Source organism: Xiphophorus couchianus, chromosome 6, assembly GCF_001444195.1.
Source record: "Xiphophorus couchianus chromosome 6, X_couchianus-1.0, whole genome shotgun sequence".
NCBI classification, from domain to species: Eukaryota; Metazoa; Chordata; class Actinopteri; order Cyprinodontiformes; family Poeciliidae; genus Xiphophorus; species Xiphophorus couchianus.
In genome coordinates this window covers 7,943,356-7,969,099 of record NC_040233.1, presented here as the reverse complement: position 1 = coordinate 7,969,099, position 25,744 = coordinate 7,943,356, and the positions used below count along the sequence as shown (strand labels likewise).

The following is a 25,744-nucleotide window of genomic DNA, read 5'->3' as shown; positions in this document are numbered from 1 at the left end:
CTTCTGGGATACTTTGATTTGCTTTGCGCTCTTACTTTTATTTAATTTCAATTCCTCCAACAAGGTGCAGCACATTATCCAGACATGTTTAATGGCACATGGAAGCGCTGTTTCCACTACAGCTCGCCAAAGCTGTTCAAGACACCTGACTCGACCGATAGGCAAGAGCGGCTCCTAATGCTGCCTCAGCGTTTGGTGTTTTTAGCGCCGATAAAGAAAACGGTGAGCAATTGTAGCATACAGCCACCTGAGGGCTTCCTGATTGTTGCAAGGGGGAAAAAACGCCAAACCTCATCTGAATCCAGATCTTTTTCTTTTTTTTGCCCAGCCGTCTCATGCATATTTGAGGTTTTCATGCTCACAAGAAAAAAAAAAACAAACTCCTGAGTTTTGTTGAACATCTCATTTAAAAAAAAATCACGAGCGGGAGAACGAGATGTACTCCTAAGGCATTGCTCCGTATCTTTTTGTTTGTTAGTGGTTGGGAAAATGCGTGTTCACGGATCATGCATAAGATTGATGTTTTGTTTAGCCATATACAGATGCCACATAGCGGATGCGCCCCTCGCCGCTCTACCTCTGCAAGTATTCATGGGCACATCAGAAATATAATGCCAAGTCCAGACAATGTCTCGCTTTTCCACACGATTCCCCCCGGAGTTCAGTAGCCGTGTCTCATTTGCTTATTGAATGTGTCCCACCAACTTGAGCTTGTCGTGCAGTAAGTCAGACTGGATGTAATTTGTAAAAAGCTAAGTTCACGAGTGAAACTTGGAAAGTTAAAGCTCAACGCTCGTACTCGGGGAAATTGCGTAATTGAAAACCTGCTTCTGAGCAAGCGTTCTCCTCCTGCAAACTTCATTGCTTCACCCCAGTGACACCTGGTGCTGCATCGTCAGCAGGAAGCGCCCGGCTGCCAATATGAATAAGTTGCCTTGTGTGTGAAGTCTAATGTTGTCTGCAACTTTGTCTTCCAGCTGGAGGACGGCCAGTTCCTTTCCCACTTGCTGTGCCCTGAACTCCTTGAACAGTCGTCCCGTTTTGCCGCAAAACTCTGTTTCATTGGGATTTTGTGTCTAAAATATAATTGCCTTTTATTGTGGAAGGAAAAATTATGCTTTGTTTTCTAAATATTATAGATTTATATTATAAATCTGAGATCAGGGATGAAGCTCATCTTTGAACAGCAATGTTCAAATCTTCTATTACATACAGATGTACCTCGATCTAAACTATTCCACTGCTGTTGTGGTTGTTTTAACATTGTTGTTCTGCTTTAAGGTGAACCTCTGTTGTAGACTTTTGCAGGTTTTCTTGCCCTATATTTAACTTTACCCATTTTCTAATCAACACCGATGAGCTTTCCTGTCCTTACTGATAAAAATAAATAATCCCACATTATGATGCTCCCTAACCAGTGGGGGTGATTTGTTCAGAGCAAAAGGCAAAGTTAATTTTCTGCCACACATAATGTTTTACATGATGGGCAAAAAACAGTTTGTCCAGTTTCTCTGTCTGCTGAAGAAAAAGCGTCATGCTTTTGGCAGTATGTTGCTAAACTAAAAAGGTAAGGTCGCCTAGCAACACTTGCATGGGGCCGAATTTGATGAGTGCACCAATATTTGTCCTGAGATCCTCCTACCTGAACAAAGTGTGAACGATATGGACTTAAATATTTATCAAGGTAGTTTGTGGTACTGCTGTAAGAACAAAAACTATTACTACTTTTTTTTTTTTTAGGTAACCGTACAACTGTGACCGCATGACAGCAATCACAGTCTCTCTCATAAGCACGAATACCGTTCGTGAAAAAACATTCCCATTTGTAATACACAATCACATAAAGAAGTTAAGAAGTGATTTTTATCGTTGAAATGCACACACAAACTGCGTTTAATTATAATTAAAAAATTTGCTGATATTCATGGGTACACCTTTATGGAACAAAAGGTTAAAAATCGTGAAAATAGCAATCCTGACAATGCGGCGAGCTTTAGGGGGTTTAAACTTAATTAATTTGAATATGTTGTGACAACGTTGAATCAAAATATTATCATGAAAAGAAATGTACCACAGTAATTGATAAACGATACGATAAATGCCACCACCTAACCTGAACTGTGGATCGCTTTGGCTCCTCCTGTGTTACCAGGAGTCTTTTGGCTACTATTCTCGTTAATGCTAGAGCTTCTAGTCTGTGTCAGAAATATATTTTCTGTTGCAGACTTAGACTTAGACTTAGACTGACTTTATTGTCATTTTGCATGCACAGGGTGTATACAGAACGAAATTTTGTTGCACACGGCTCAGGACAGTGTTTTGAGCTTCCAATGTTGTGAGGTTACTCCAGAATAAAATAAAATACAGTATAAAATATGAATATAAATCTAAATATAAAATATAAAGTGCAGGACTGACAGTAAAATAGAAGTTATTTAGCTCTGTACATGTGCAAGGTATAAAGTGGAGACCAGATTTTGAGTGCAGTCCAGTTAAGAGTTCAGCAGAAAGTCTGCGTTTTGTTTCTGTTCTCTATAGAGTTCGAGACCCCACATTTTCTGTGCTGTAACAAACCAGTTCAATGCACTAAAAACTGAAAAAAAACCCAAATCATCAGCTTCGCAGTCTTTGTTCCCGATTGCTTTCGGCCCTCCGCATTTTATGCCGTCGTTGAGAAAAACCGCGTCTGACACACCACAAGTCAGCTCTGATAGTAAATAAAGCCTAAAGCGCTCTCTGTGAATTACATAATTCAAGATGGTGAAAGTGAGCCTGCGAGATGACTCAGTTTCCCAGAGACCTCCAGCTGTGTTCTGGGGCTCTGAAGCACAAAGCTCTGATGCAGACATAGCCCGTGCTTTTTGGCTGAGTCCCGCATTCTGGCAGTCTCCTCTCTGAAATATAATACGCTCGTGTGATAGCGAACAACACCATGAATTTCTTTTTACGTCTCTGTCCCTGCGAGATTGCCTCCGAAAAGTCGTTTTTCTCGGCAAGCCTCTAGATTTACCATCTGATGGCGCGTGGTGAGCGCTTGGCGCTGTAATTAGGACTGAAATTTCCTTTGATTATCTTAACACATGTTTGCTAGCCTGCGGCGGAGTGAGTGTGAAGTGTGACTGCTGACCTTCTCTCTTCCCTCGTGGTAGAGGGAGAGGGGAAGAGAGAGAAAGTGTGAATGAGTGTGAGCGTGCACTGTCAGGACTTAAAGGCAAACTCCGACTGTTTCTGCCCCCTCTACATCTTATTCATTTCCCGTCTCTCTTTTCAATCCAGACACTTGTCCTTCTCTCCGTCTCGTCTGTCGGTAGCCATTTAACCCCAGTCATTCTCTACGTTTATCTTGCACCACGTTTACACGTTGTCAGTCTTCTTTTTTCCGTCCTGTCCTCTTTTAATCTTGGCTTTGTCAGTTTACCAAGAGTCTGATTTTTTTTTTTAAATCTAGGGATGAAAGCTCTGGATTATAGTTCTTTTTTTCTGAAAAAATCCAGAGCATTGTTATATTTTTAAGCTCTATGTTTCTTTTTTTTTTTCTCATTTGATTTTATCTCTTTGTCATACATCAGAATCAGGGACATATTCATTTTCCCGATCATGAACAGATTGAAGGACAACATGGTTTTGCTCTTTTTTTTTTTTAGCTGACTTAATTTATTGAGTTACTTAGCTACTAGGTTGTGCAGTTTTTTGCTTTTATGTCTTTCTTTTTTTTATAATGGCTTATTGTTTAAGCACAAGAACCAGTTAAGACCAAATTATTCACCTTCATGCCTGATTTAAGTCTACAGTATATATTTTCTTCTTTTAACTTTAGCTCATATTGCATGTTCAGTTATATCACTTATCCTTAAATTTTAACATTTTTTACTACTTTTTAATGTTTTGTCACATGTAAAATACTACTAAAATGCATCAAAGACTGTGGCTGGAACGTGATAAAATATGAAACAGTCCATGGGGTATGACTAGTTTTTCCAGTCTCATGAATGTGCGACATGTTAGCATGTGTCCGCTTCGATGTGAGCGTGTTGGGGCTTTTCTGTGCGCTCGTTTTTGAGATGCCCTTGTGGACGGGCCAAAAATATCACTGGTGACCGAATCTGGCACAGATCCCCCTGCTTGTTTCCTCAGAGGCTACGTCACGTCGCGGCGCGCGCCCGTGTGCAATCACACACCATCCAGTGCAATGCTTTGATTTCCACCACATCTCGTTTGAAGTGCAAGAGCCTGACAGCTTAAGATTAATATAAGCCCCCGCCCTCTGAACCTCCCTCATGAATGCGTGGGGGTGGGGTGGGCGTGTGTGTGTGCGAAAAGAGAGACAAAGTTGCTCTCTTGTGCGTGCGGCGCAGAAGCACCCCTGAGTGACACACAAGCCTCGTCCCGCTCCCGCGGCGTCGCTGCCGGGTCCGGCTCGCCGGCTGGCTGGTTGCTTCTTTGAACTGGAGCTTCTGACACTCACACATCACAGCAAGGGCACCTCTGTACCTCTCATCTTGTCATCTTTACATTCCAGTCCTTTCTCCTGCCACTTCCTTCATCCGTGTTTTTTTTTTTTTTTTTTCCAAACTGTCACTTGCTGGCTGCTTGGCTGACCACATCAAAGAAGCTGACCATCTCATCTCCAGCAATTCCAGGGGCATAAGAGCAATGTCTGAGCAGCTTTTTAGACATTTTGGATTGAGCTCTATAGGACGAGTGTTGGCAGAAAGAATGCAACAAGTAGGCCAAATAGTCTGATTTCGACTGGCGGGGTTTGTCTTAAGCTCTGGCTGGCAGGGCTAATTAATAATAAATTGCTGGATATTCTTTCTTGTGGCTTAATTTGTGTTTTTGAGACAACTCATTTATCCAAACATAAGTGGGTGCTCCCAATCCAAGGACATAATCTTTATGCATAATTACAACAATCCTCTTATGAACCCATCTAAAAAGTATACCTTAGGGTGACTCTACCACAGATTTTATTGCGTAACTCACTCATATTTGTAAGTATAAAATATGGATAAGGAGGGAAATTATATTTCCAACCCCCCATAGGCGTAAATCCCTGAGGGGGGGGGGTCTGGAAATCTTGGAAAAGTCTAGAATTGCCCCCCCCCTCCAAAAAAGTCATTGAAGAAACGTTTGCATCTAAATAATATCAATACGAAAAGACAAAATAAACCAAAAAAACCCCCCAAAATAAATCTACCATTTATCTCAGAAAAACAAAAATTTACTTTTTAGGTCCTCCCCTACCATTGTTAGAACAATGGTTCAGTGCAAAGTGTGAGAGCAGCAACAGCAGCGCTGAATGGCACAGGCTAGTCAGAGCCGCTGAAGTGAGGAGCTAGCTGTTAGCTGTGGCTCTGCAGCACAAATAGCAACCCTTCAGTAAGTAAATACTTAAAGCAAAAGACATGCAACACCCTTTATTTACATTCACTGCTCATTAAGAAGAAACTCATTAACAATAAAGATCAGACTGCAGTTCGCTGTTTCATTACTTTTGCTGAATCATGATAAGCTGCCTCATTAGCAAAACTGCTACACTGCTTTCATAGACTTAAGCTTTTTTGTCAAAGGTAGCAAACATCTCATTCATATTTAACTTTTCAACTTTTAGTTAAATTAGAAGAATTTGAAACGGGAGGGAGGGGCTGAGCAAGTGGACCCAGCTCAGAGTCTGGGAGCCGAGAACAGATAGAAAAAACAGAAAGTTATGGCTTTATTTCTCACTGTCTTAAATGTAGAGCCTTGAAAACCACAAAATAAAATCTGAATATTTTTCTATATAAACCCTGGTTCTTTAAGTGTTACGTTTAAGTTATGATATTCCCCCAGATATTCATTTCTATCTACTTGTTTGTTCTCAGTCACCCACGACGTGACAAAACAAAAAAAGGCTTAAAAATAAAGCAACTGAATAAGTTATAATTTAGATAGCCCATAACTTGTATTGGGAGCCATTTCAATAAATCATTGTTTATGAGGAATTTTATTAAGAGCAATTACTCATTAAGACTTTTTTATTTAGAGCCTTACATTTTTGTAAAGGTGTTGCAGAGATTAGATCAGTCAGACTGAACAAAACTTGTATAGAAGCAACATTTTAATTTTAGTTTTACTTCTCAACAGTTTGTTTACTGACAAAAACACGTTTCATGTGCATTGCTAGTCATTTTCGGTCTTGCAGCTTGAATGTGGTTTAAAAACGTTTTAAACCATATCTTGCATTACATTTCACTGTAACTTGGCTAACCCCCCCCAAAATTGCTCTTAAGAAATTTTCCTGGGATTTACCCCCCCCATCCCCAAAAGGACTCAGAGATGTACTGAGAAATAAGTTGATTTTCAGCTTATTCAGGCTGTTTAAAATTTAAAAATCCAATCAGTAAACACTCACCAGAGCTACCAGTACACAGCAACAATCTTTAGTGTAGAAGCTGTCATAGCTCAGTGCCTCAGTGATCAGGTGAGGTCGCCTTGTGAGCATTCAGATTAGTTGATTTTTTTAAAGTTATGCCTCAGCTGGATGGATGGTGGAAGATCATAAAAGTCTCTCATAGACGTCTCATGGATGAATAGTAATTTTTCATCATTATTTAGAAATATTTTACTTGAACCATTCTTTTTCTTGCTGAAAAGTTACTTGCAAGTTATTTTTTGTCTCATTTCAAGTTTGCAAATATATTTGCACTCTGAGAATTTCAGAGTATCAGTTTTTTTCTGAACCTCTTCCACATCAGTCATGCAGCAGAGCCACCGCTTTGCCGTCTGGGCCTCAGACGCAGCGTCACCTCAGGCAACCTTCTATTCACCTTTTACTATAGGTTTTCCTTGTATAAGTTTTATCATTTATTTATTTATTTAACACAAAAAAACACCCACCAGCTGTTTGACAAGTGTCAGATTGACATTCTGTAGCCTAAGGTGCCCTGCTTATTGTAGAGGGGCGCACATTGATGCAACCTGAGCTTTTAACGCCAAGTCTGTGGGCCAAGTCGTTCTTTGTTCAGTACATTTCAGGATTCCAAGATGGAGAACAATTACATTTACTGCTTTCTTTTACTCAAATGTTGCTTTCTGTCAAATAAATGTTGTTACTATGGGGCTAATGATAGTGTATCATTGTACTGCCTGCACCATACTTATCGCGACAGGGACATAAAGAGTTCATTGTCTGATTGATGTGCGCTGATTTGTTAGAAGTTCCTGGAAGGTTAGCTGAACTATGGTATGCGTAGGAGGTAAATTGCCTTTGCTGCTCGCTGTCTCCGTTACGCTAAGCTAACGGCATTAAGATTTCTCAACTTAAGATTTCTTAAACCTAAGTGAAAATAATTTTGCTGCGTTCGCCCGTAATGGGGCCTAAACTGACAATGAACGATACTTCACTGTCTGTTTAGGCAATGACAGAGAGGGACAGTCTTCAGAACAAGCTCGCTTCCGAGGTTCCAGCTGGCCCTTTGGCGAGCTTGCATTATTGATGTCTTTGTTTACACGAGGAGACCCTTTGTCAGGTTGCGGGGCCTTTTGAAGGCTTTTATTAGTCACTTTATAATTAGTTGTTTATGTCTCGGCTCGGCTCCGTCTGGAAGGGCCCCGCTTGTCTCTGGATTTACAGCCGCTTTTAGACTTGTCCTCAAGCTTCTTGTTTGACTTCAGATCTTCAGAGAAGATGCATTCGTTTTCTGGTTTTGTTCCCATTTTGTTGGGAGGTATTATTCCATCTCCCTTTTGTTTCGTCTCAGAACTCCGTTGGAGTCTGTTATGCGTGTCTGTATATTTAAGACACTGGGTGTTGATGTGTAACGCTGTCTCTGCCGGGAGACGATGTGGTATCGTTAAGAGGAATCCGAAGAGTCCATTATCAGGGGGGAAAAAAGAATCGAGTGTCTCTGCGTTTCCATCTGCCCTTCCCCTCTTCTTTCTTTTTGTCTCTGTACGTTTCATTTTCTTTCTTCCTCTCTCCGCCTCTCTGCAGGGCGCCATTAGCCATTCAGCACAGAAAGGCCTTGAGGAATTGAAAGCGACAGAGCAGAAAAGGAATAGAAAAAACTGAATTGCGAAGGGAGCGGAGGGTGGAAAGGGCTGAGGGCACAAGGGGACGGAGTGAGGTGTTGGGGGTTCTGGGCACAAACTCGACAGAGAGGACTTACAGCGTGGCACACGGAGATGGGAGGAATTAGGGACGGGCCAAGAAAATGAAAAACAAACAAAAAAAATCCAATGGACTGACATGAAACAAGAAAGAGAATTAGAACTGAGATAGAAAGAGAACTAAGCGCTAGACTGGAAAAGATACAGAGGAAGTGTGACTAATAGACAGAGAGGGTTAGAGTGGAGAAGAGATGCACAGTGCATACATGGGGTATGCTAATTGTGGATTTCTGAATTATAAATGAGATTAATAGGATGGGTAGAATATTAATATATTCTCGTTTTGCTTCTCCTGTTTTACCCCAGACACTTTAAAATGGTAATGCCCTTTTTTTTTTTGCCAACAAAAAGCATATTTTGTTTTTTCGTCTCTCTTCCATCTCCCTCCTGTTTCACCTATGATTTCCTCTCTCTCTCGCACAATGAGGCACATGTTGAATAATTGCTACTTAGTTCCATCAACACAACTTACTGAAATAAATTAGTCTGTCACATGACTCACAGGCTCATCATTATATTTCTTTCACATTCTTCCTAACCCCGTCGCCATTAGCAGGCTAATGTTTAGAGTGCTCCGTTCGACTTGCGAAGACATTTGGATGAACTGCGGAGACGATTCGCGCTCTTTTTGTGTGACGTTTTGTGCCGTGCCATCTTTTTGTTTGCTGTGATTTGCATCCTGCATTTGCCGGCTCAGTGACAGAAACAAAAATAAATGTGTTCTCCCCCTCAGGTCCTGGCAACATGGAGACTGTATCTCTTCGCTGTCAAAGTGCCCACCAAGGTAAATGTTTCTCGCTCTCAGTGGAATTTAATGCCTTTTGCTTGCCAGACATGAGCTCACGCTAATGCAGAGGCAAAGCAAAATCCTCAGCAGAGAAGGGAGAAGTAATATTTACAACTCCGATGATGGTATGTAATGATACTCACCGTAAAAGCGATATGTGGCCATTGGTATAAGGCATTTTAAGGGTATCTTAAATATTGAAAGCAAAAAAAAAAAAAGCTGTAGTATTCTTGAGGCAAATCAAACTTTTATTTCCCAATAAAACGGGATGATCTGTATGTGAGCCAGAAACAGACATAAAGAGAATCTTTGTTCCTCTTCCTGGTCCTTGTCCTTGCTTTTAATGTAAATTGTTAATCCAGATAGTTTACATTTTTTCCCTCAGTATGAAGTCTAAAACTGAAACGAGACATTAGCAAAGCTCCCTATTCTGTGCAGTATCTCAGCTGATCCTAAAGATTGTTTGTGCAATCTATTGCAGCAACTTCTTCAATTTCAGGGTCATAGTGCACCAATAATCACTGGCACCAATGAGACCTGGACTCTCCACAGCTTCTCTATTTACTTTTTGAGACCTTAATTTGTTTCTGCTCACTACTCTACTCTTCATTGGGGATCCATGAAGTCTTTGCTTTGCCACTATCTTAAACCCAGCTATTATGTGCTGATCAGTTCCTGGGTCATCTTTGCTCTGCCTGAATCTTGAGTCATGTACGATGTGACGAACCCAGACATTTACCATTTTTGTGCTGAAAACCTGCTGCAATAATTAGTGCCTTTGTGTTGTCCATCAGTCCGGGGCTCTTTCACTATTGGTGCGACTTTTCAACATTGGTTACCTCCCTTACCCTGTTGGTGCCATGTAGAGGCCTGTCTTTTGATGGTGTGGTCTGGTCTTGTTCTTATTCTTGGGACTTCTGCTGCCTGTTACAATCACTTAACAGTTCTTCTTTGGGTGCCATCTTCCTGATGTACTCCTGGTTCTTTGCTGTTATGCCCTGAATATTGACTTTGACACTCATTAGTCTTTCATCTGCTTGGCATAGAATCTCAGGATGCCGGAGTTTGGATAGAACCTTCCGCGTCTTCACATCAGTGGCTTTTATCTCCTTTTTTCAGTGGGTTAATGGATGACTGATAAAGCATATGGCTTGATGCATTGGACTCTTTTCCTGTATTTCAGCCAGCCTTTCAGGACCTATCTTACTCAACTTATCACTTGTAAGTTGTGACAGTCTTCCTTGTGGACTCATCATGGTTGCCATTTTCCTGTTGAGTCTGTTGGCCATGAGCAGCAATAAGTTATTGTTTCTAAGGTTAGACACATCAAGACAGTTATTACTGAAGGCTATGGGCCCAAAAGGTTAAATGACAACCCTCTGAAAAGACCCTTGAGGGTTCTGACTGCAGCCCAAACAACCACAAATGAAGAACTTTAAGAACAAATGATCTTGGAAGGTCATGTCTCTTGCCATAAAACCAACTTCCCCTTTTCCATTTGATCTGAATCTACTTGTTTTCTTGGCTTTAATTTGAATGGAAGCCAATGTGAAATGACTTTATACATAAAAGAACTGTATTTGATTTGCACTTGTTTGACTTTTAAAGAGCCTCACAATGACATTTGCTGTAAATTTGCCCTGTTTTGAACAGAAATACATTCTTGATTTAATTTGTGTTAAAATAAAAGTTGATGGAAAAAGTTATGCACAAAAATAATGAGATGTAAATTTAATCATAGATATTTAAGGTGTGAGACTAGACTTAGTCGAAATTGTTGTGGGTCAATTTGCATTCATTGTTTTCTGGATTCAGCAGGCAGTGACCTCTTGTTTTAACCCCATCTGAATATTTTTTTAAACTCCAAGGTCTAATTAATGTTGTAGCAGATTGTTTTTCTTTCTTTTTTTAAATGTGCATACGTTATGCACATCACTTAAAACCAAAGTGATTGTTTGTTCTCGTTTTCTTTTTTCAGGTAGAAGTCACTTTCAACTTTTTGGAAATCAGAGCAATGAACACCTATCCAGACTACCAGGTCCGAAGCTCACCTGTGTGTGAACCATCCAATAAGTGTAACTTGTCACAGGAGAAAAACTGATCTCGTGTTTATATGCAGGTGGTCATCGATACAGACAAGACCACCTACTCGCTACGCCTTCAGACCCAGGAGCAGCTGGATCACATGGTCAACCACATCAACTACGCCCTCTCCCGCGTCTTCAACAACTCCATTTATGCGTAAGTCTTGAAGGAGAAGAAATAAATGTTTTTGTGGTTTTTTTTTTTTTCTGAGATGAACAACCCTCGTCTTCGTGCCGGCGAGCCGGCATCGTCGTATTGTTTTCTTCTTTAGTCGTCAGATTTGTTTTTATCGGCGCTGTAATTTGCATCAGCTTTATTTCTGCCTCGGTACATGTTAGGACTCGGCAGCAGTTGCTGTTTTTGAAGCGGTTCATGTGTGGAAGATAAAGCAGCCGTAAAACCCACCGGCAGTGACTTAGCAGCAAACCCTCACTCTACATGCAAGAAGCCATTCTTGAACTGGCCTCTTGTCCTATGTATTGTAGGATTCTCAGTCTCTGAAGTTCCTCGACGTTTTTCAAACTCAACGGATCTGACTTTGTCCTGCTTGTTGGCGCGCTTGTTGGCCATCCAGTTCTGCTCACTTAAACGGCTGTTTTTCATCCGGCTCCTGGCAGATGCCCGCTTCCAGTGAGCACATTTAAAGACACTAAAGAGCGGAGAGAACAGAGGGAGAGATGATGATGTGGGTTTGATTGCACAGCCGTGTAACTGATTGGTTCTGCTGCGCCGAAGTGAAAAACGCAGATGGTGTAAAAATAACTCGCGCCCGATGATGATTGTGGTGATAAGGTAAGGATTAAGGTCGCTAATGTGGTCAGGTGTGTGCGGTTTGTTGACAAACAGGATTTGTGCAGCGCGGTGTGTGCTGAATTCAACAGCATGATGTAATTCTTTCATAAAAAAGGAAGCAGATGCAACCAAACATTGTGTGCGTACAGTAAAAGGATTCTTACTTTTATTTATTTTTTTTTATTTTCGCATTTGGTGACGTTATGATCGCAAGCTATAAAGTGTGTTGTTGACATTTTCCACAAAGTAGTGCATGATTGTGGGAAGAAAGGGGAAATGGATGGCACAAAGTCTATTCTCAGCAGCCAGAAAAAAAAATCTATTTAAGGAAGATTTAAATTTGTCAGTTAAAATCTCAGAACAAGAAAAAAAAAAAAAAAATCTCCGCCTGCATCAACTGCTTGCTGTGGCAGGCAAAATTTGTACCATTCTCGCTTTGACCTTTCAAGTAAGGTAAAGTCATTTTATTTATGTAGCACATTTTCAGCAACAAGCCAGTTCCAGTTGATTTACATGAATTAGAAGGAAATACAAGCAAAACAACAAACCAAAGGAAAGACAAAAAGATTAGTGAGGTATAAAACTAAATATTGGTTCTCCAATTGATTCTATTATTAAGTATAAAGTTAAATATTGGTTCTCCATGTTCTAAAAAAATATATGTTCGTATATATTATTCAAGGAGTCCTAAATGGCACCTTACACATGGTGTTGATGAAGCAAATTCAGTTTATCATACTGGTACAATCTAAGTTCAGACCTGAATCCATTCTGGGAATTCTTAGAAAGACGTGGCAGTTGATGGCCCCAGGCGTTCTCCATCCAAACTAACAGAGCTTTCGCTATTTTCCACAGAAGAATGAGCAAAAATTTCACTTACTTACATGTTCGAAGCTAGAAGAGAGGAACCCCAAACACCTCCTGCTGCAACTGCAGAAAAAGGCAATTTTAAAGTATTGACTGAAGGGGCGTTAGAACAAACACACACCACACTTTTCAGATTGTAATCTGTTAAAAAAAATTGAAAACCTTTGTATCCTGTTGCTTCATAACTTGGCTCTACATTTTGTTGGTCTGCCACACACAATCTCAATACGATATTTTGAAGATTGAGCAATATGAAAAGGTTTTAGGCATGTATTGCCTTTGCAAGGCACTGGATGTTAATTTTCTCCAGAACCCGACCTATTGTCATTTGTGCAAAAGTAAAAGTCATGTTCTCTCCAGTACAGTATGGTGTGTTTGATGTATTTAGTTGGTTTAAAACCCCAGTTCTCATAGATCTCTGCATACTGAGTGTCAGTTTTCAGAACAGAAACAACAATATCAGAAGTATTTGCTGTTAGGTTGCCAACCAGCATCTCCGGAATCAAATTCTCCTTTCTGCTTTTTATTTATTCATGACCAGCGCACAATGTCATAATCAGCTTTGACTTCGTAGAAGCTTTTGATGCATCTCAGCTCTGACAAAGCATTTGTTCATTATAGATACTTAAGTATCTATTATAGATGAACTATAATGAACAAAAATGAGCCTGTTGCAAATGAGCCTCTTCCTCGGTGCAAACAGGGCTCTGTAGTAACCTTAAAAAATATTACAGAATTTAGCCGTGTAGGTTTGTGTAGTTTTGTTAAAATGCTCTCTTTGTGCGCTTGTGGAACTCTGCCAGAAAGGAGAAATGCATCATTGTTATTATTGCTAGCAGAAGCCTGCCCAGCAATAAACAGGTGGGCTGCGCCGAAGCTTGATAGCCGTCTTGTGCCAGGCCTTTGAGTGCCGCTTTGAAAAGGAAAAAAAGGGGAGTCATTTGCAGAGCGGTCTGCTCACTTTGTCCGACCTGCAACTCAATCCACAAGTCTTTAATTCGCAGCTCCTGCTGGGAGCGATCTGTGTCAGCTTAGATGTGCCTGAAGCACTGAGGGTGTTTTAGATGGCGCCTTGATTGATTACCGCTTAACCTGGTTTCAGTGGTTTGTTAATTTGCAATAATTTTTTGTTTTTGTTGTTGGCTTTTTAACTGTTTAACTATTATCACCTTTGAACCGTCAGCCCGGTTTTTAACTGTTTGACAGAATGTGGCAAGGGGATACCTAGTTGGGTCTTTACTGTGAAATACAGCCGAAAACCTGTGGGAAAATAGTTTGTAGATTGAATTACTTGTCAATGGCTAAATTAAATATAATGCCACTGAAAGGCAGATTGAATTCGGGTGAAACAGCTGAAACACTGGCAAAAACAAAGTGAAGATATTTGTAGGGGGGAAAAAAATCTTTTTTCTGGCACAATAAGTAGTTAGATGGATCTGAAGCCAGTGGAACGTTTCGACATTCCCAGCTATTCATTTCCAGACATACATTTTTATTTCTGTTCTTTCTTAGAAATCTAAACCTCATCTCTTCCTTTGTTGCAATTACCACATTTCGTCACGCCAACACATGGCTGCAGGACAGTAACCAAGAGAAACAAACATCTACTTAACATCTGCTTGATTTTTGTTTTGTTTTGTTTTTTTTCCACTGCAGGTATTAAACATTAAGTTGCAGCTTAGCTCGACATGACCTGCCTGTAGATTTGTGTGCGGCTGAACAATTTTTATTCTGTTTTCTTTTTTTCCTTTCAGTCCTCCGATTTGCCGAGCGGAGGGAGATGTGCCTGATGGCAGCCATAAGTTTTCACCCAACTCCGAATCGTCGTTAGAGGCTCCTAAAACCTGTGGTTAGTTCTGCACACACATGCCCACGTAACTGGAGATCAACAATGTCTGCAATTGAGAGTCCATTTCCCCGCTCTGACCGTTACACCATAAAAAAATCAAAAAAAAACTTTTTAGGACTTCTCCATAAGTGGGTGAGAAGCCCAAATTATTCTTCTTTCTTTTGCTTGTAATCTTCTTAATCTACACGAAGAGCTCTTTGAAGATCTCCTTGTCGTCTTTCAACTCACCGCATAGCAGCCTATCTCAGCCTCACACATTCTGACGTTAACTTTAATGCACCTTATCTCTTTTAAGCTTCAGATTCCTATTCAGCTTTTTTTTGTATTGCACCTCGTCTGTTTGTGATTTGTGGACGCATCTCGTCATTCCAGGGGGTTTTTCTGAGACGTACGCTGCCCTTTGTGACTACAACGGGATCGGCTGCAAAGAAGAAGTCCAGTGGGTGAGACGGCCATGTTGATGCTAATTCGATTCCTTTTTGATACGTCATCAAAATCAAAACAACTCAATCTTTCCCGTATATTTTCCTCCTAGGAATTTCAGCTGAGTCTAAAGTCAAACTCGTGAAAAAAGAAACAAATAATCATAATCAAATCTCATTGTATTTGTTGCAAAAAAAAAAAGTAGAAAAAAATGTATTTAAATAATTTACTAATTTAAAAAGTAAAAAACAGTTTCAACTTCTCACAACTATTATTCCGCACCTGAATCCCTCTTATTGAATTACCATTGTATTTAATATTAACTACACAAGGCCAAGGATTTCTAATGCAGATATGTTATGACTACATTTTGTTCAACACAACATCCTCTGCAAGGAGAATAAACAACTAAGGATCACTACTAAAGAAACTGGGTGTTCAGAGTGCTGCACCCATGAATATTAATAGAAAGTTGAGTGAAAGGAAAACATTATAGAAACTGGCGCAGAAGGAACAGGATTAACCGCGTCCGATTTAAGCCTGTCAAAGAATTTTTAGGAGATTTTTCTTCTTACTTTCAATAAACAGAACAAAAAAGAAAAAACGCTGATCTGCTGCTTAGCAGTCCAAACTTCTCCCTCTCCTTTGGGTGAAAGTACATTTTGTATTTCATTTGGAAATAAATACTCCAGACTCTGGGGGGGAGAATGAAAAGGAACAAAATCAATGCTGCTTGAGGTCCAGTCCAAGATTTTGAGAACTTCCTGCTTCTCTTGACTGACAACCTTTGCTGAGATGCAGATTTTGTTTTTGTTTTTTTTTTCACAAGGACTTGGCACCTGCCCACACCGCCAAATGTATCGACTGATTTAAAGACCATGGTAAAATTGTGTTTGATAGGATAGAAAACTGCTCTAGGCACTCAAAATAAAAATGAAAAACTAGCGAGTACACTGCAGAGGAGCTGAGGGAATAATAATAATGAATGCATATGTCTCAATTACCCTGTTTTCAAAACTTTTGTCTTTTTACTTTTGTTTGCTTCCCTGTCGTTTCAGGACGTTGACACGATCTATCACTCTCAGGACAACCGGGAGTTCAACCTGCTGGACTTCAGCCATCTCGACAGCAGGTGACACACTTCTCCAAACTTTGAAAAACCTCCAGACTCGTTAAGGCTCGCCGGCGTCTGCTGCTTTCAAAGAACGTTGTTGGGTCGAGCCAAAGTTTTCGACTGCGGCGCCACACCGCTCCGAATCCATCGAGTTTGACACGATGCACCGAAACCAGGCCAGAGGCATGAATAAATGAAGGTTGTTTACAACTCCACCAAGGGCCATTTAGTAACTGGAGGAAAATAGCAAACACACATTTGATACTTGTCAGTTCTGCTGCAGTCGATATCTGGCAGATGTCTGCGGGTTGCACACATCTGCCTGGTTTTTCCTTATTTTTTTTTTTTCCTTTCCTCTCTGATTCACACATACAGCCACATCTTTGTCAGTAGAGAGACACAGCTGAATGAGTCGGTGTAAAAGTGATTAATCATCAAGGTCATGGATGGTGTGAGATTTGCTAATATTTCTTAACTGCTTCAGAATGTCTCATTTAAAGTTTAAAAAGCCTTTCATCAGTGCGATGCATTACGCGCTTGATCTGAATTAAGAAAACATCCAATGTTTTGAGCAGTAATTGCTTACCAAATTAAATGAGACTTGGAACTAAGTTGTGTCGAAGTGGCTGAGTTCGGCTGTTAACTCCACTTAACTTTGAACTGAAAAATTTGCATTTGGAATTTTGTGGATGGCCTGGGTTTTGCAGAAACTGTTCATGGACACAGTTTTCACATGTTGTAATCTGAAGAGTGTGGCATGCAAGCCAAATTTCACTGCAGTTACTGCTCCAGGAACTCCTGCATTGCCTTAACAAGGTTTGCCCATCATTTAACCTCCTCAAGGCGTCTCATTGGCTACGTTCACACGGCAGATGTTGACGCTCAACTCTGTTGACACCTGTTTGGTTTTTTTTGCTACTAATTAAATGCAGCCACACATAATGAGAATTGTGGGTGAACGATTTATGACTCCAAAGTGACCCGCATGCGCAGAAAAAGAACATAAACGTGATAATGGATCGATTTTTGAAGCAATTGTCGAGCAGTGGGAGCCGACAGTATTGTCAGAAGATCATAAGATGAAGGAAGCTAAGAAAATAAAGAAGGTACAACTGGTAGTAATGACCTTTTGTGGAGCTTTGGCTGCAACGTCTTTGGAGAGGTCTGTAGGGATGCGACTTTATCCGACAGAAGTCGGTCGAATAAAACGCGTCACGACCGTTCTGACTTCAACTGCTTGGAAACGATCTGAAACAAATCTGATTTAGTGCCACATTTGGAAGTGGTACAATTCAGAATTTTTTTTAATTAATTATGTTGAATGTGGCAGTAGTACCGTGTACCTGCTTGGTTTGGTTGTGATTCCACTCCTGCCTTGGTCTTTAAAAACAAACCCTGCTTCTGTTCCTGTTCGTCCCGTCAGGAAGGTTCATTTGGCCTGAGATCCGTCCAGTCGTGTCTTCAGCAGACACTCCCTCTGACTTTGCAAATAGAGAGAACTCGTCTTTTTTTTGTGTTTTGTTTTGGGTCTTTTTGTTTGAAAGCCAGCCATTTGCACCTACTATTCATTTGAATTACTCCTGCATCACTATTTTGTTGTTTTCCATTTCATATTCATGAACATACCATGTCATGCCTATGCGCTAAAGTCCATATCACCATATTTCTGTGTTGAGGTCAGGTGAGGTCAGGTGATCAAAAAAATCTCACAGATAATTTATTTTTATATTATGTTTGAAAGATATACCATGATATCATAAAGTAAGTTTATAACAAGCAATCTACTTATAATCTACATATTAAAAAGTGAACCTCTGAAACCCAAAATTGATAAATTTTTTCATGCAGTGTTCTCAAACTAGATTCTAAAAGCCAAGATAATAATTGTAGTAGCATACAAGTTGGTACTCTGCACGACTTGCCATTTCTGTTTCTTTTTGTTTTTTTGACCTCATGATATTTAGCTAAAAGGTCAACCACATAGACTCGAACACCAGTTCTATATGCCTGGAAGTAAGCACTCTTCAATATATTATTAATGTTTTACTTCCAGCAGCAGTGTAACCTTTCTGGTTCATACCAAGATCAAAGCTGCTGTTTGTCCACATTATTGGATAGATAGAAATAAGCTTCCTTGAAACATAGTTTAATTTCACCCCAAATGTCTGCCAAGATTTTAAAGTATTTACCAAAAATGTTCCCAAATAATCCTCCCATTACAGGCTCATCGTGTGGTTTAAAAAGTATGATAATTAAAGATAATAACACCAATGTTCCGGCTGTGACTCAGTAATTTTGGCAGAAATGGTTGAGGGTAAGGATCACGGCATGCCATTTAAATCCGAACTTGAGTTTTCTCGAGCGCCATCGAACAAAGTGGTTCACGTTTTTCTAAAGTCGGGTCACAAACCAAACCGTGACAGGAAACCGGATGTCAAATGTAGCTGAGATTTCCGCTACTGTTTTGTATGAAATCTGTTGGTACGCGCCTGAAAACACTAAAATATATTTCATGTGTCCATCTGTTATCTAAACCCTCTCATCCTGGCAGGGGTCGCAAAACTTTTGTTTTGTGAAACTTCTCCTTTTTTATTTTTCTTGTTTTTTATTGCGCGTCATGGCATTTGGAGCAGAAGCATTTCCCAGATGATGCATGGCATCTCATCAGCTGTCACTTCACATGACTGGAGTATTTTTAATCTGTTTTTAAGATCCTGTCTGGGTAAAATATTCAGTGTCAGTCTTTAGTTCAGTCCTTGGCTCCCTTTCTGTCTTGTGCGCTCTTTTGCGTTTTTTGTAGATGTTTGGTAATCTTGGAACACAGAAGGTGGATGATATGCTTGTCAGAAGCAGAATCAAGGAGCTGCAATGTGCCATGTGCTTACTTTGCTCCTTTGTTGTTTTATTTAATCTCTTGTTTCTTAACTCAGGTTTTAGGGTTAGAGTGTGTATTTTCAAGAATTTTCTTGTTCCTAAAATGATTTGATGGATGATTTTGACTGCTTTTCTCATCCTTATCTTCCATCCATCCATTTTCTGTTCACCCTTGTCCCTAGAGGGGTCGGGAGGGTTGCCGGTGTCTATCTCCAGCTACGTTCCGGGCGAGAGGCGGGTTCACCCTGGACAGGTCGCCAGTCTGTCGCAGGGCAACACAGAGACAGACAGGACCAACAACCACACACACACACACTCACACCTAGGGAGAATTTAGAGAGACCAATTAACCTGACAGTCATGTTTTTGGACTGTGGGAGGAAGCCAGAGTACCTGGAGAGAACCCACGCATGCAAAGGGAGAACATGCAGAAAGACCCCGGGCCGGGAATCGAACCCAGGACCTTCTTGCTGCAAGGCAACAGTACTATCAACTGCGCCACTGTGCAGCCCTTATCCTTATCTTATGTTTTATAAATGTTTTGTTCTGAAAAGTTATCTTAGGCTCGTTTTATTTTCCGTTGCATCTGTAACTGCGTTACTCCCAGTACCTGAAATGCTTTCACCTCTTTGATAATATAGTAAACAGACAATATCTTCATTAAGCAAAGTAGTCTAATATTTGTAGAAAATTAATCTTTGTCATTATTGATCCAAAATTTAAACTGGAGTTTGCAGAGTTGCAACATTAAATTAAATTTAAATATTTTCCAATTTTTTTTTTTGATTTATTAATTTCATTTATTTTATTATTATTTATTTATTTTAGATTTGGCAGCGCTTTCTGATTTTAGCTAAATGTAATAAATGAAAACAGAAAAATTGTTAGTAAAAGAAAATACTTTGTCTTGTACCTACATAAAAAAGTGTTTAAGGAGATTTTGTTTTTCTGTGAAAATCTTTGGACATCCCTGGTCTAATATGACCAAAATTCTCACCTTGGCTACAAGGTGACACAATTTCAAACTAGGACTACCTTTTCAAAAACACTGCAAGCTGATAAACGATAAAGGGAGATATGAAAATACGGTTCAGCAGTGAGTCATTGCATGAAACCGCTGCCTGCTTTCGGTTCTTTCTGACATCAGTCCCATTTTTGCAAATTAGTTAAGCCGTATCAGTGAAATGAAGATGTCTGCATCAGATATGCTCCGGCAAATCACAAAAAGCTAAACGTGTCACTGTGCCGCCGCATCGGTGTGTGCCAAACAAGTCCCCATGAGAGTCAGCAGAGATCACTTCACAGATGCACTCCCGTTCAGCTCCGTGACTGCTGCTGTCGCCTTAGAGACGCATCAGTGGCAAGTAAACTCCAAGCCTCGCCCTCCCTTTCCCACCCCCGATGCCGGCTCTCCTCTCGCTTTACTCATAACATCGAGGCAAAACGGAAACCACATCAGGGCCATCTTGGAAGCTTTTTTCCACTGAAAATAATGTCTTCCTTTTAAGATGTTTCTCCCTTAAGCGAAGCGATGTGTCTTTGGGTTGTCAAAGCAAACTGTTAGGAAGTGATCAGCTGTCATTTCAAGGCAACTCTTCGCAGGCCCGAGCCTATTTGCGGCACGCCGCTTTTCCTCTCAACCCCTCTTGTCCTGGCACATTTTCACTCCATCCGTCTCTCTCCCGTCTGATCTCGTTTTGCGTTGCCATGAGTGATGGGGAGATGCTTTTTATTTTCCCGTTGGTTGACGTCCGTCCAAACATTGTCTTTGGTCATTGCTGTTGACTGAAAGGGGACAACTATTTCTGCCTCTCCCATCTCCTCTTGTTATCCTAAATTTACTTTTGACCCATTTTTCTCCATTGAGTCAGTCAGGGGCCCTACCTGCCACCATTCTGCCTGGCCTCTTGCAGGATGACAACACATTGCAGAGACGGCACAGCAATGTGATTTTTCAGTCAAATTTGCATTTGGATGCATTCGTATGTTCTGCTTGTGAAAACGGCAAAGCCTTTCTGTTTCAGGAAAGTGTTTTGGCGCCTTCTGACATATCAGTCGTCTCTCTCTCTTAATGTGCGCTTTAGCACGTACTAACAGATGCAGGTTTCCAGATTGTCATAGCCTAAGGTTATTTGTTGAACAAAATTTCATCTGGACAACAATGTGTAACCAGTGGCCTAAATTTGTCACCACTGCAGTCAGTGAGTCATGCTTAAAGTTCTAGATTTTAGTGTTGATTTATAGCAGCGTTGACGCATATCCATGTGTTATCAGATGAGCTAGTTCCAGTGGAACCCGGCGACTGTCCTGTCTCTGCAAATTCAGACCCTTTTAGATGCATTGTCTTGACATTTGCCAAAAGTTTTTCTTTTCTTTTTTTCTCTCGACAAAGAGAAAACCATGTGAGAACTCACTCTGTTGTAATTAATTAGCATGGTTCGTTGCCGTAAAAAGTTGCAAGCACGTTCCCGCAACAGGGAAACTTTTATTTCAACCAGCCCGAGTGTCTTATCTCCAGAGCAGCTTCAGAACTGATCGAAGCAAAGTTAAGCCTCTGCTGCACTTCTACTTATCTTGCCCTGTAGGTTGGCGTATCTAAAACGGAAAGAAATTCTGCACATTTTGTGAAACCTCAAGTCAAATCGCATCTAAAGAGTGTGTGAGTATAGTGTGTTATTATTGGAATAAAACGTGCAAAACAGATTGTCTGGTGCTGGTTACTTTTTGCTACTTTTTGGGATGGTATCACCTTTTAGTGTTTTTTTTTAAATTTCATTTTCCAAACCGTTGTGTCTGAGTGCCCTCAAATGGGTTAAATCAAAAATATCTGAGGGAATATTTGCTGCACATAGAGAGGGGAACTGCAAAATAATAAAATCCGATGAGTAAAGGGCGATGGGGACTTTCGCTCCTCAACTTTACGCATGATACACGCTTATTTTCATCTTGTGCATTCAAACCTAACCACTGAGCAGCCCTCCATTAGGTAAGTATCACAGCTTGTCGTCACTTTGTAAAGCTGCCGGAGAGACTTTCACTTCTTGCTCGAAAGCATTTTATGCATCATTTCCAACCACTGCCTTTTCAGTTCAGTGAGTTTCTAGGCTGTCCTCTATTTACTACACCTCTGAATCTGTCTGTTTTAAAAGGGCTCTGTGTGAGTCATTGCTTCTGCAGCGGCCCGGAAAGATCCCTCTCACTTCTCGAGCTGGTTTAGTTGAATTTGTTTGATTAATTCATAGAAAACAACCCCTGTCGACACTCGCACTGTCGACGTGTACAGTGCGAGTCTCCACACCCCTCGGCTCTGTGAGACAGAGGTCAATTACATGTCCCGCTGTCGGTACGATTCAGCGCTGATGACAGATCTTGACATGCGCTCCATCTGTTCGGGCACAAACACGGACTCAGCTGTTAGTCACAATGGACTGGTATGACGGTTGCGCTTGGTAATGAAACAGGATCGCAGCCTGTAGCTGATTTTACTTCCAAGAGCAGCAGGGATATCTGAAATTCTGTGCCTACTGGGCCCTTCCTGACTAGATTAACCTTTTCTCCCTCTCTATTGTTCTTTTATTCTTCCTCCCTATAGCTGCATCTTTCTTCCTTCCTGACTGTGGGCTTCTTCTTCTTTTTCTTCGTGCCTTCCCTGTATATTGGCTACCTGTTTGTCAGATGACGTATAGCCGGTGCAGAGGCAGCACGGTTCTAGTTGGACCTCGGAGAATTCGACAACCCTCCCTCTCCGTTCCTTTAATCCCTCTCAAACGTGCGAATCCGTGCTCTCGGTAACTGTGAATGGTAGCTGTATTTGAGGTCCGTAGCCAGATTCAAAGTGTGGCTTTATTGAATAATCCACTGACCCATCCATCGATCCCCCTCGTCTCCCCTTTTTTTTTTTTTTTTCCCCTGTCTCCTCCACGGTGGAGCTGCAGTATCAGTCATCTTTAGGAAAGCAACTCCGCCCGGGGTGTTCTCCCTGTCACAATGACAAACTGCTCTTTTACCAAACGGAGAGCAAAGTAAAAGTTTGGCCCAACATAATGGGAATTTATAGATGGTTGACATAAAATGTTTTTGAGCAGATGGCGTTGGCTAATTTAAACATTTGAATTTTCTATCTAATTTGTGTGTGTTTGTGTGTGTGTTTGTTTCTTCCAGGGACTTGGCAGTGATTGTGGCATCCATTGCCTACAACACCTGGTTCACCAAGCTGTACTGCAAAGACATGCGAATAGTAATGAAAATTAATTTTTTTTTCTCCATATATTTATCCATTCCAAACCTTTGCACCAGATGCTGTAATTACCTAGCCTAGACTTATTAGATACTTATCGCTGGCATTATTAATAATGTTATCAATCATTCAGTTTTCGGTTTTTACTGTATAATTTCTTCCATGAACAAATAAGAAAACAACAACATACAAATATTTCTAAAAACAAGAATTACTTGAAACCATTTTAAGTCATTTCAGATTTTCTTTTATCTACACAAAAAGAAAATTTTACATACAGGCTTAAATATGTACATACAGCCCACTAATATTTTGGGTGGGGGTTTTCAGAGGCTTCAATTCAATTTCAAAACCAGTTTTAATATGTCATGTTTATTTGTGTAGCACATTTCAGCAGCAAGGCAGTTGCATCATGAAAGCATCATGCAGTCATCAATTATGAAACAAGCAACAAACCTGAGCTCCACGGAGTCGGTGTAATGACCTTAGAACTGGGGCCATGTGCTCCATAATCTTCCTGGTTTTAGTGAGAATGCGACCAGCAGTGTTCTGAATCAGCTGCAGCTGTCTTGACTTTTTTGTAAGTGAAGACACTGTTGCAGTAATCAGTGCGATTAAAGATAAACATTTTGATGAGTTTCTCTAGCTCTTTCTGTGACATTCGTCTTCTAAGCCTGGAAATGTTCTTCAGGTGACAGAAGGCCGACTTTGTTGTTGTCTTCATGTGGCTCTGAATGTTCAGGTCTGAGTCCGTCACCACACCCGGATTCTGGGACTGATCGCTCGTTTCTAGCTGCAATAGCCAAAGCTACGCTCTCGTTCTGGATCGTTCCTCTTTAGGTCCAAAGATAATAACTTCAGTTTTGTTTCTGTTCACGTGGAGAAAGTTAAGGCAGTCCTTGTATTTTGTTATTTCATCCGTCTTATCTAATACAATGGTTTTACTGTTGGCAAAACAGACCCTTACCATGATGCTACCACCACCATGCTGGACAGTAGGAGTTTGTTTAAAAGCCTGATTAAAATTTCACACATTTGTCTTGTCATTGTAGCCAAACAGCTCAACCTTTGTCTTGTTTGACCAGCTTTACTCCAGAAGGCATCTGTATTGTACAAGTGGGTCAATGGAAATCTCATTTGAGCTTGAACGTGTCAATTATAGAGTAGCGCCTTCTTTCTTTCTGCACAAGCTCCCAGAGTTCACTCTGAACAGTGGCACTGGTGTTTTGGCAGCTTTCCGGTTGAACATCCACAGTTCCTTTCATCTGAAGGTGACAGATTGGATCTAATGGCTGAAACTGGGGCACAATAGGTTGTTCCAACATAATCACAATCGCACATTAAAACTGTTTTTTTAATTACTTAAGCAGGTTGAAACGCGGCCCAACTCTAGTCCGATCAAAAGTTTGTGGGTTGGGCGTGCCGTGGTGGCGTAGTGGTTAGCGCGACCCGTATTTGGAGGCCTTGATTCCTCGACGCGGCCGTCGCGGGTTCGACTCCCGGACCCGACGACATTTGCCGCATGTCTTCCCCCCTCTCCTTCCCTGTTTCCTGGCAGCCTACTGTCATATAAGGGACGCTAGAGCCCACAAAAAGACCCCTGGAGGGGTAAAAAAAAAAAAAAGTTTGTGGGTTAGCCTTAAAAGGCGGGTCTTTGTAAGGAAACCAGACAATTTAAATTGGTTTTCCAGTTTTGCCAAGAAAAGTGATGAACTGTCCAGCAAGGAACATGTCAGTTCTGACAAAAAGTGTGTGATCAAAGTCATCATGGCTCTCTGTCTGGCAATCCAACCAGCCATTTTTGGTTAGTTTGTTGCCAGGAGACTGCATTGTGTCAAATACAAACTTTGGTGCAGATGGGTAAATAATGTTAGTATTTCTGAGGAATAGGGCCTGGCCTCTTAGTTTAAGTAAGATAAAATCTTGATGCGACAGCCTACAAAGACATTTTGGACAATTTTGTGCTTTTAACTTTGTGGAACCAGTTTGGAGAAACCTAGAGCACAAAACAAAGTCCATGAAGACGTGGATGATTAGGTTTGGGGCGGAAGAATTGGACTGGTCTGCAAATACATGACCTCACAAAACACATTTTGTGTGAATTAGAGTTGAGACTGTGAGCCAGTCCTTCATGTCCAACATAGGTGTTTGACCTCACTGTTGCGATTCTGGAAGAATAGTGAAAAATTCCCATAAACTCCCTCCTCAGCCTTGTGGAGAGCCTTTCTAGAAATGTTTAAGCTGTGTTAGACATTGTATTTACTGCTAAGGATAATATTTATTGACATGTGGCATAATTGTATAAATTACGTATGGATTAGGGAAAGTTTTATAATAAATTGAAACTTGTGTGCTCAATTCTTCTTTTTAAAAGTCCCTTTCAGTGTAATCTTTTCATACTTATAAAGAGTCTCTTCAATTACACACAAAAAAAACTACATTGAAAACCTTCTTAGTCAGGGCTGCATGTAAGCTTCTGATCTGAATTGATTTTTCTCCTCCAGCCAAAGTTTTATTGCCTTGTGGGTGACTCATAGCAAAATGTTTGCATAAAAACATTAATTATTC

At 40.7% G+C, this 25,744-nt stretch overlaps 1 protein-coding gene across 4 annotated transcripts in view; it reads left to right on the top strand.

Annotated features, from left to right (window-relative positions):
* The window catches only part of carmil3 (capping protein regulator and myosin 1 linker 3), a 114,908-nt gene that overhangs the window by 15,762 nt on the left and 73,402 nt on the right, over positions 1-25,744 (top strand). For all 4 annotated transcript variants that reach the window (XM_028021325.1, XM_028021327.1, XM_028021329.1 and 1 more), the window contains exons 3-9: positions 8,882-8,932; positions 10,914-10,973; positions 11,055-11,176; positions 14,434-14,528; positions 14,901-14,971; positions 16,010-16,083; positions 23,101-23,176. In XM_028021325.1, coding sequence (XP_027877126.1) covers positions 8,882-8,932; positions 10,914-10,973; positions 11,055-11,176; positions 14,434-14,528; positions 14,901-14,971; positions 16,010-16,083; positions 23,101-23,176 — 549 coding nt within the window. The remainder of the gene's footprint in view (positions 1-8,881; positions 8,933-10,913; positions 10,974-11,054; positions 11,177-14,433; positions 14,529-14,900; positions 14,972-16,009; positions 16,084-23,100; positions 23,177-25,744) is intronic.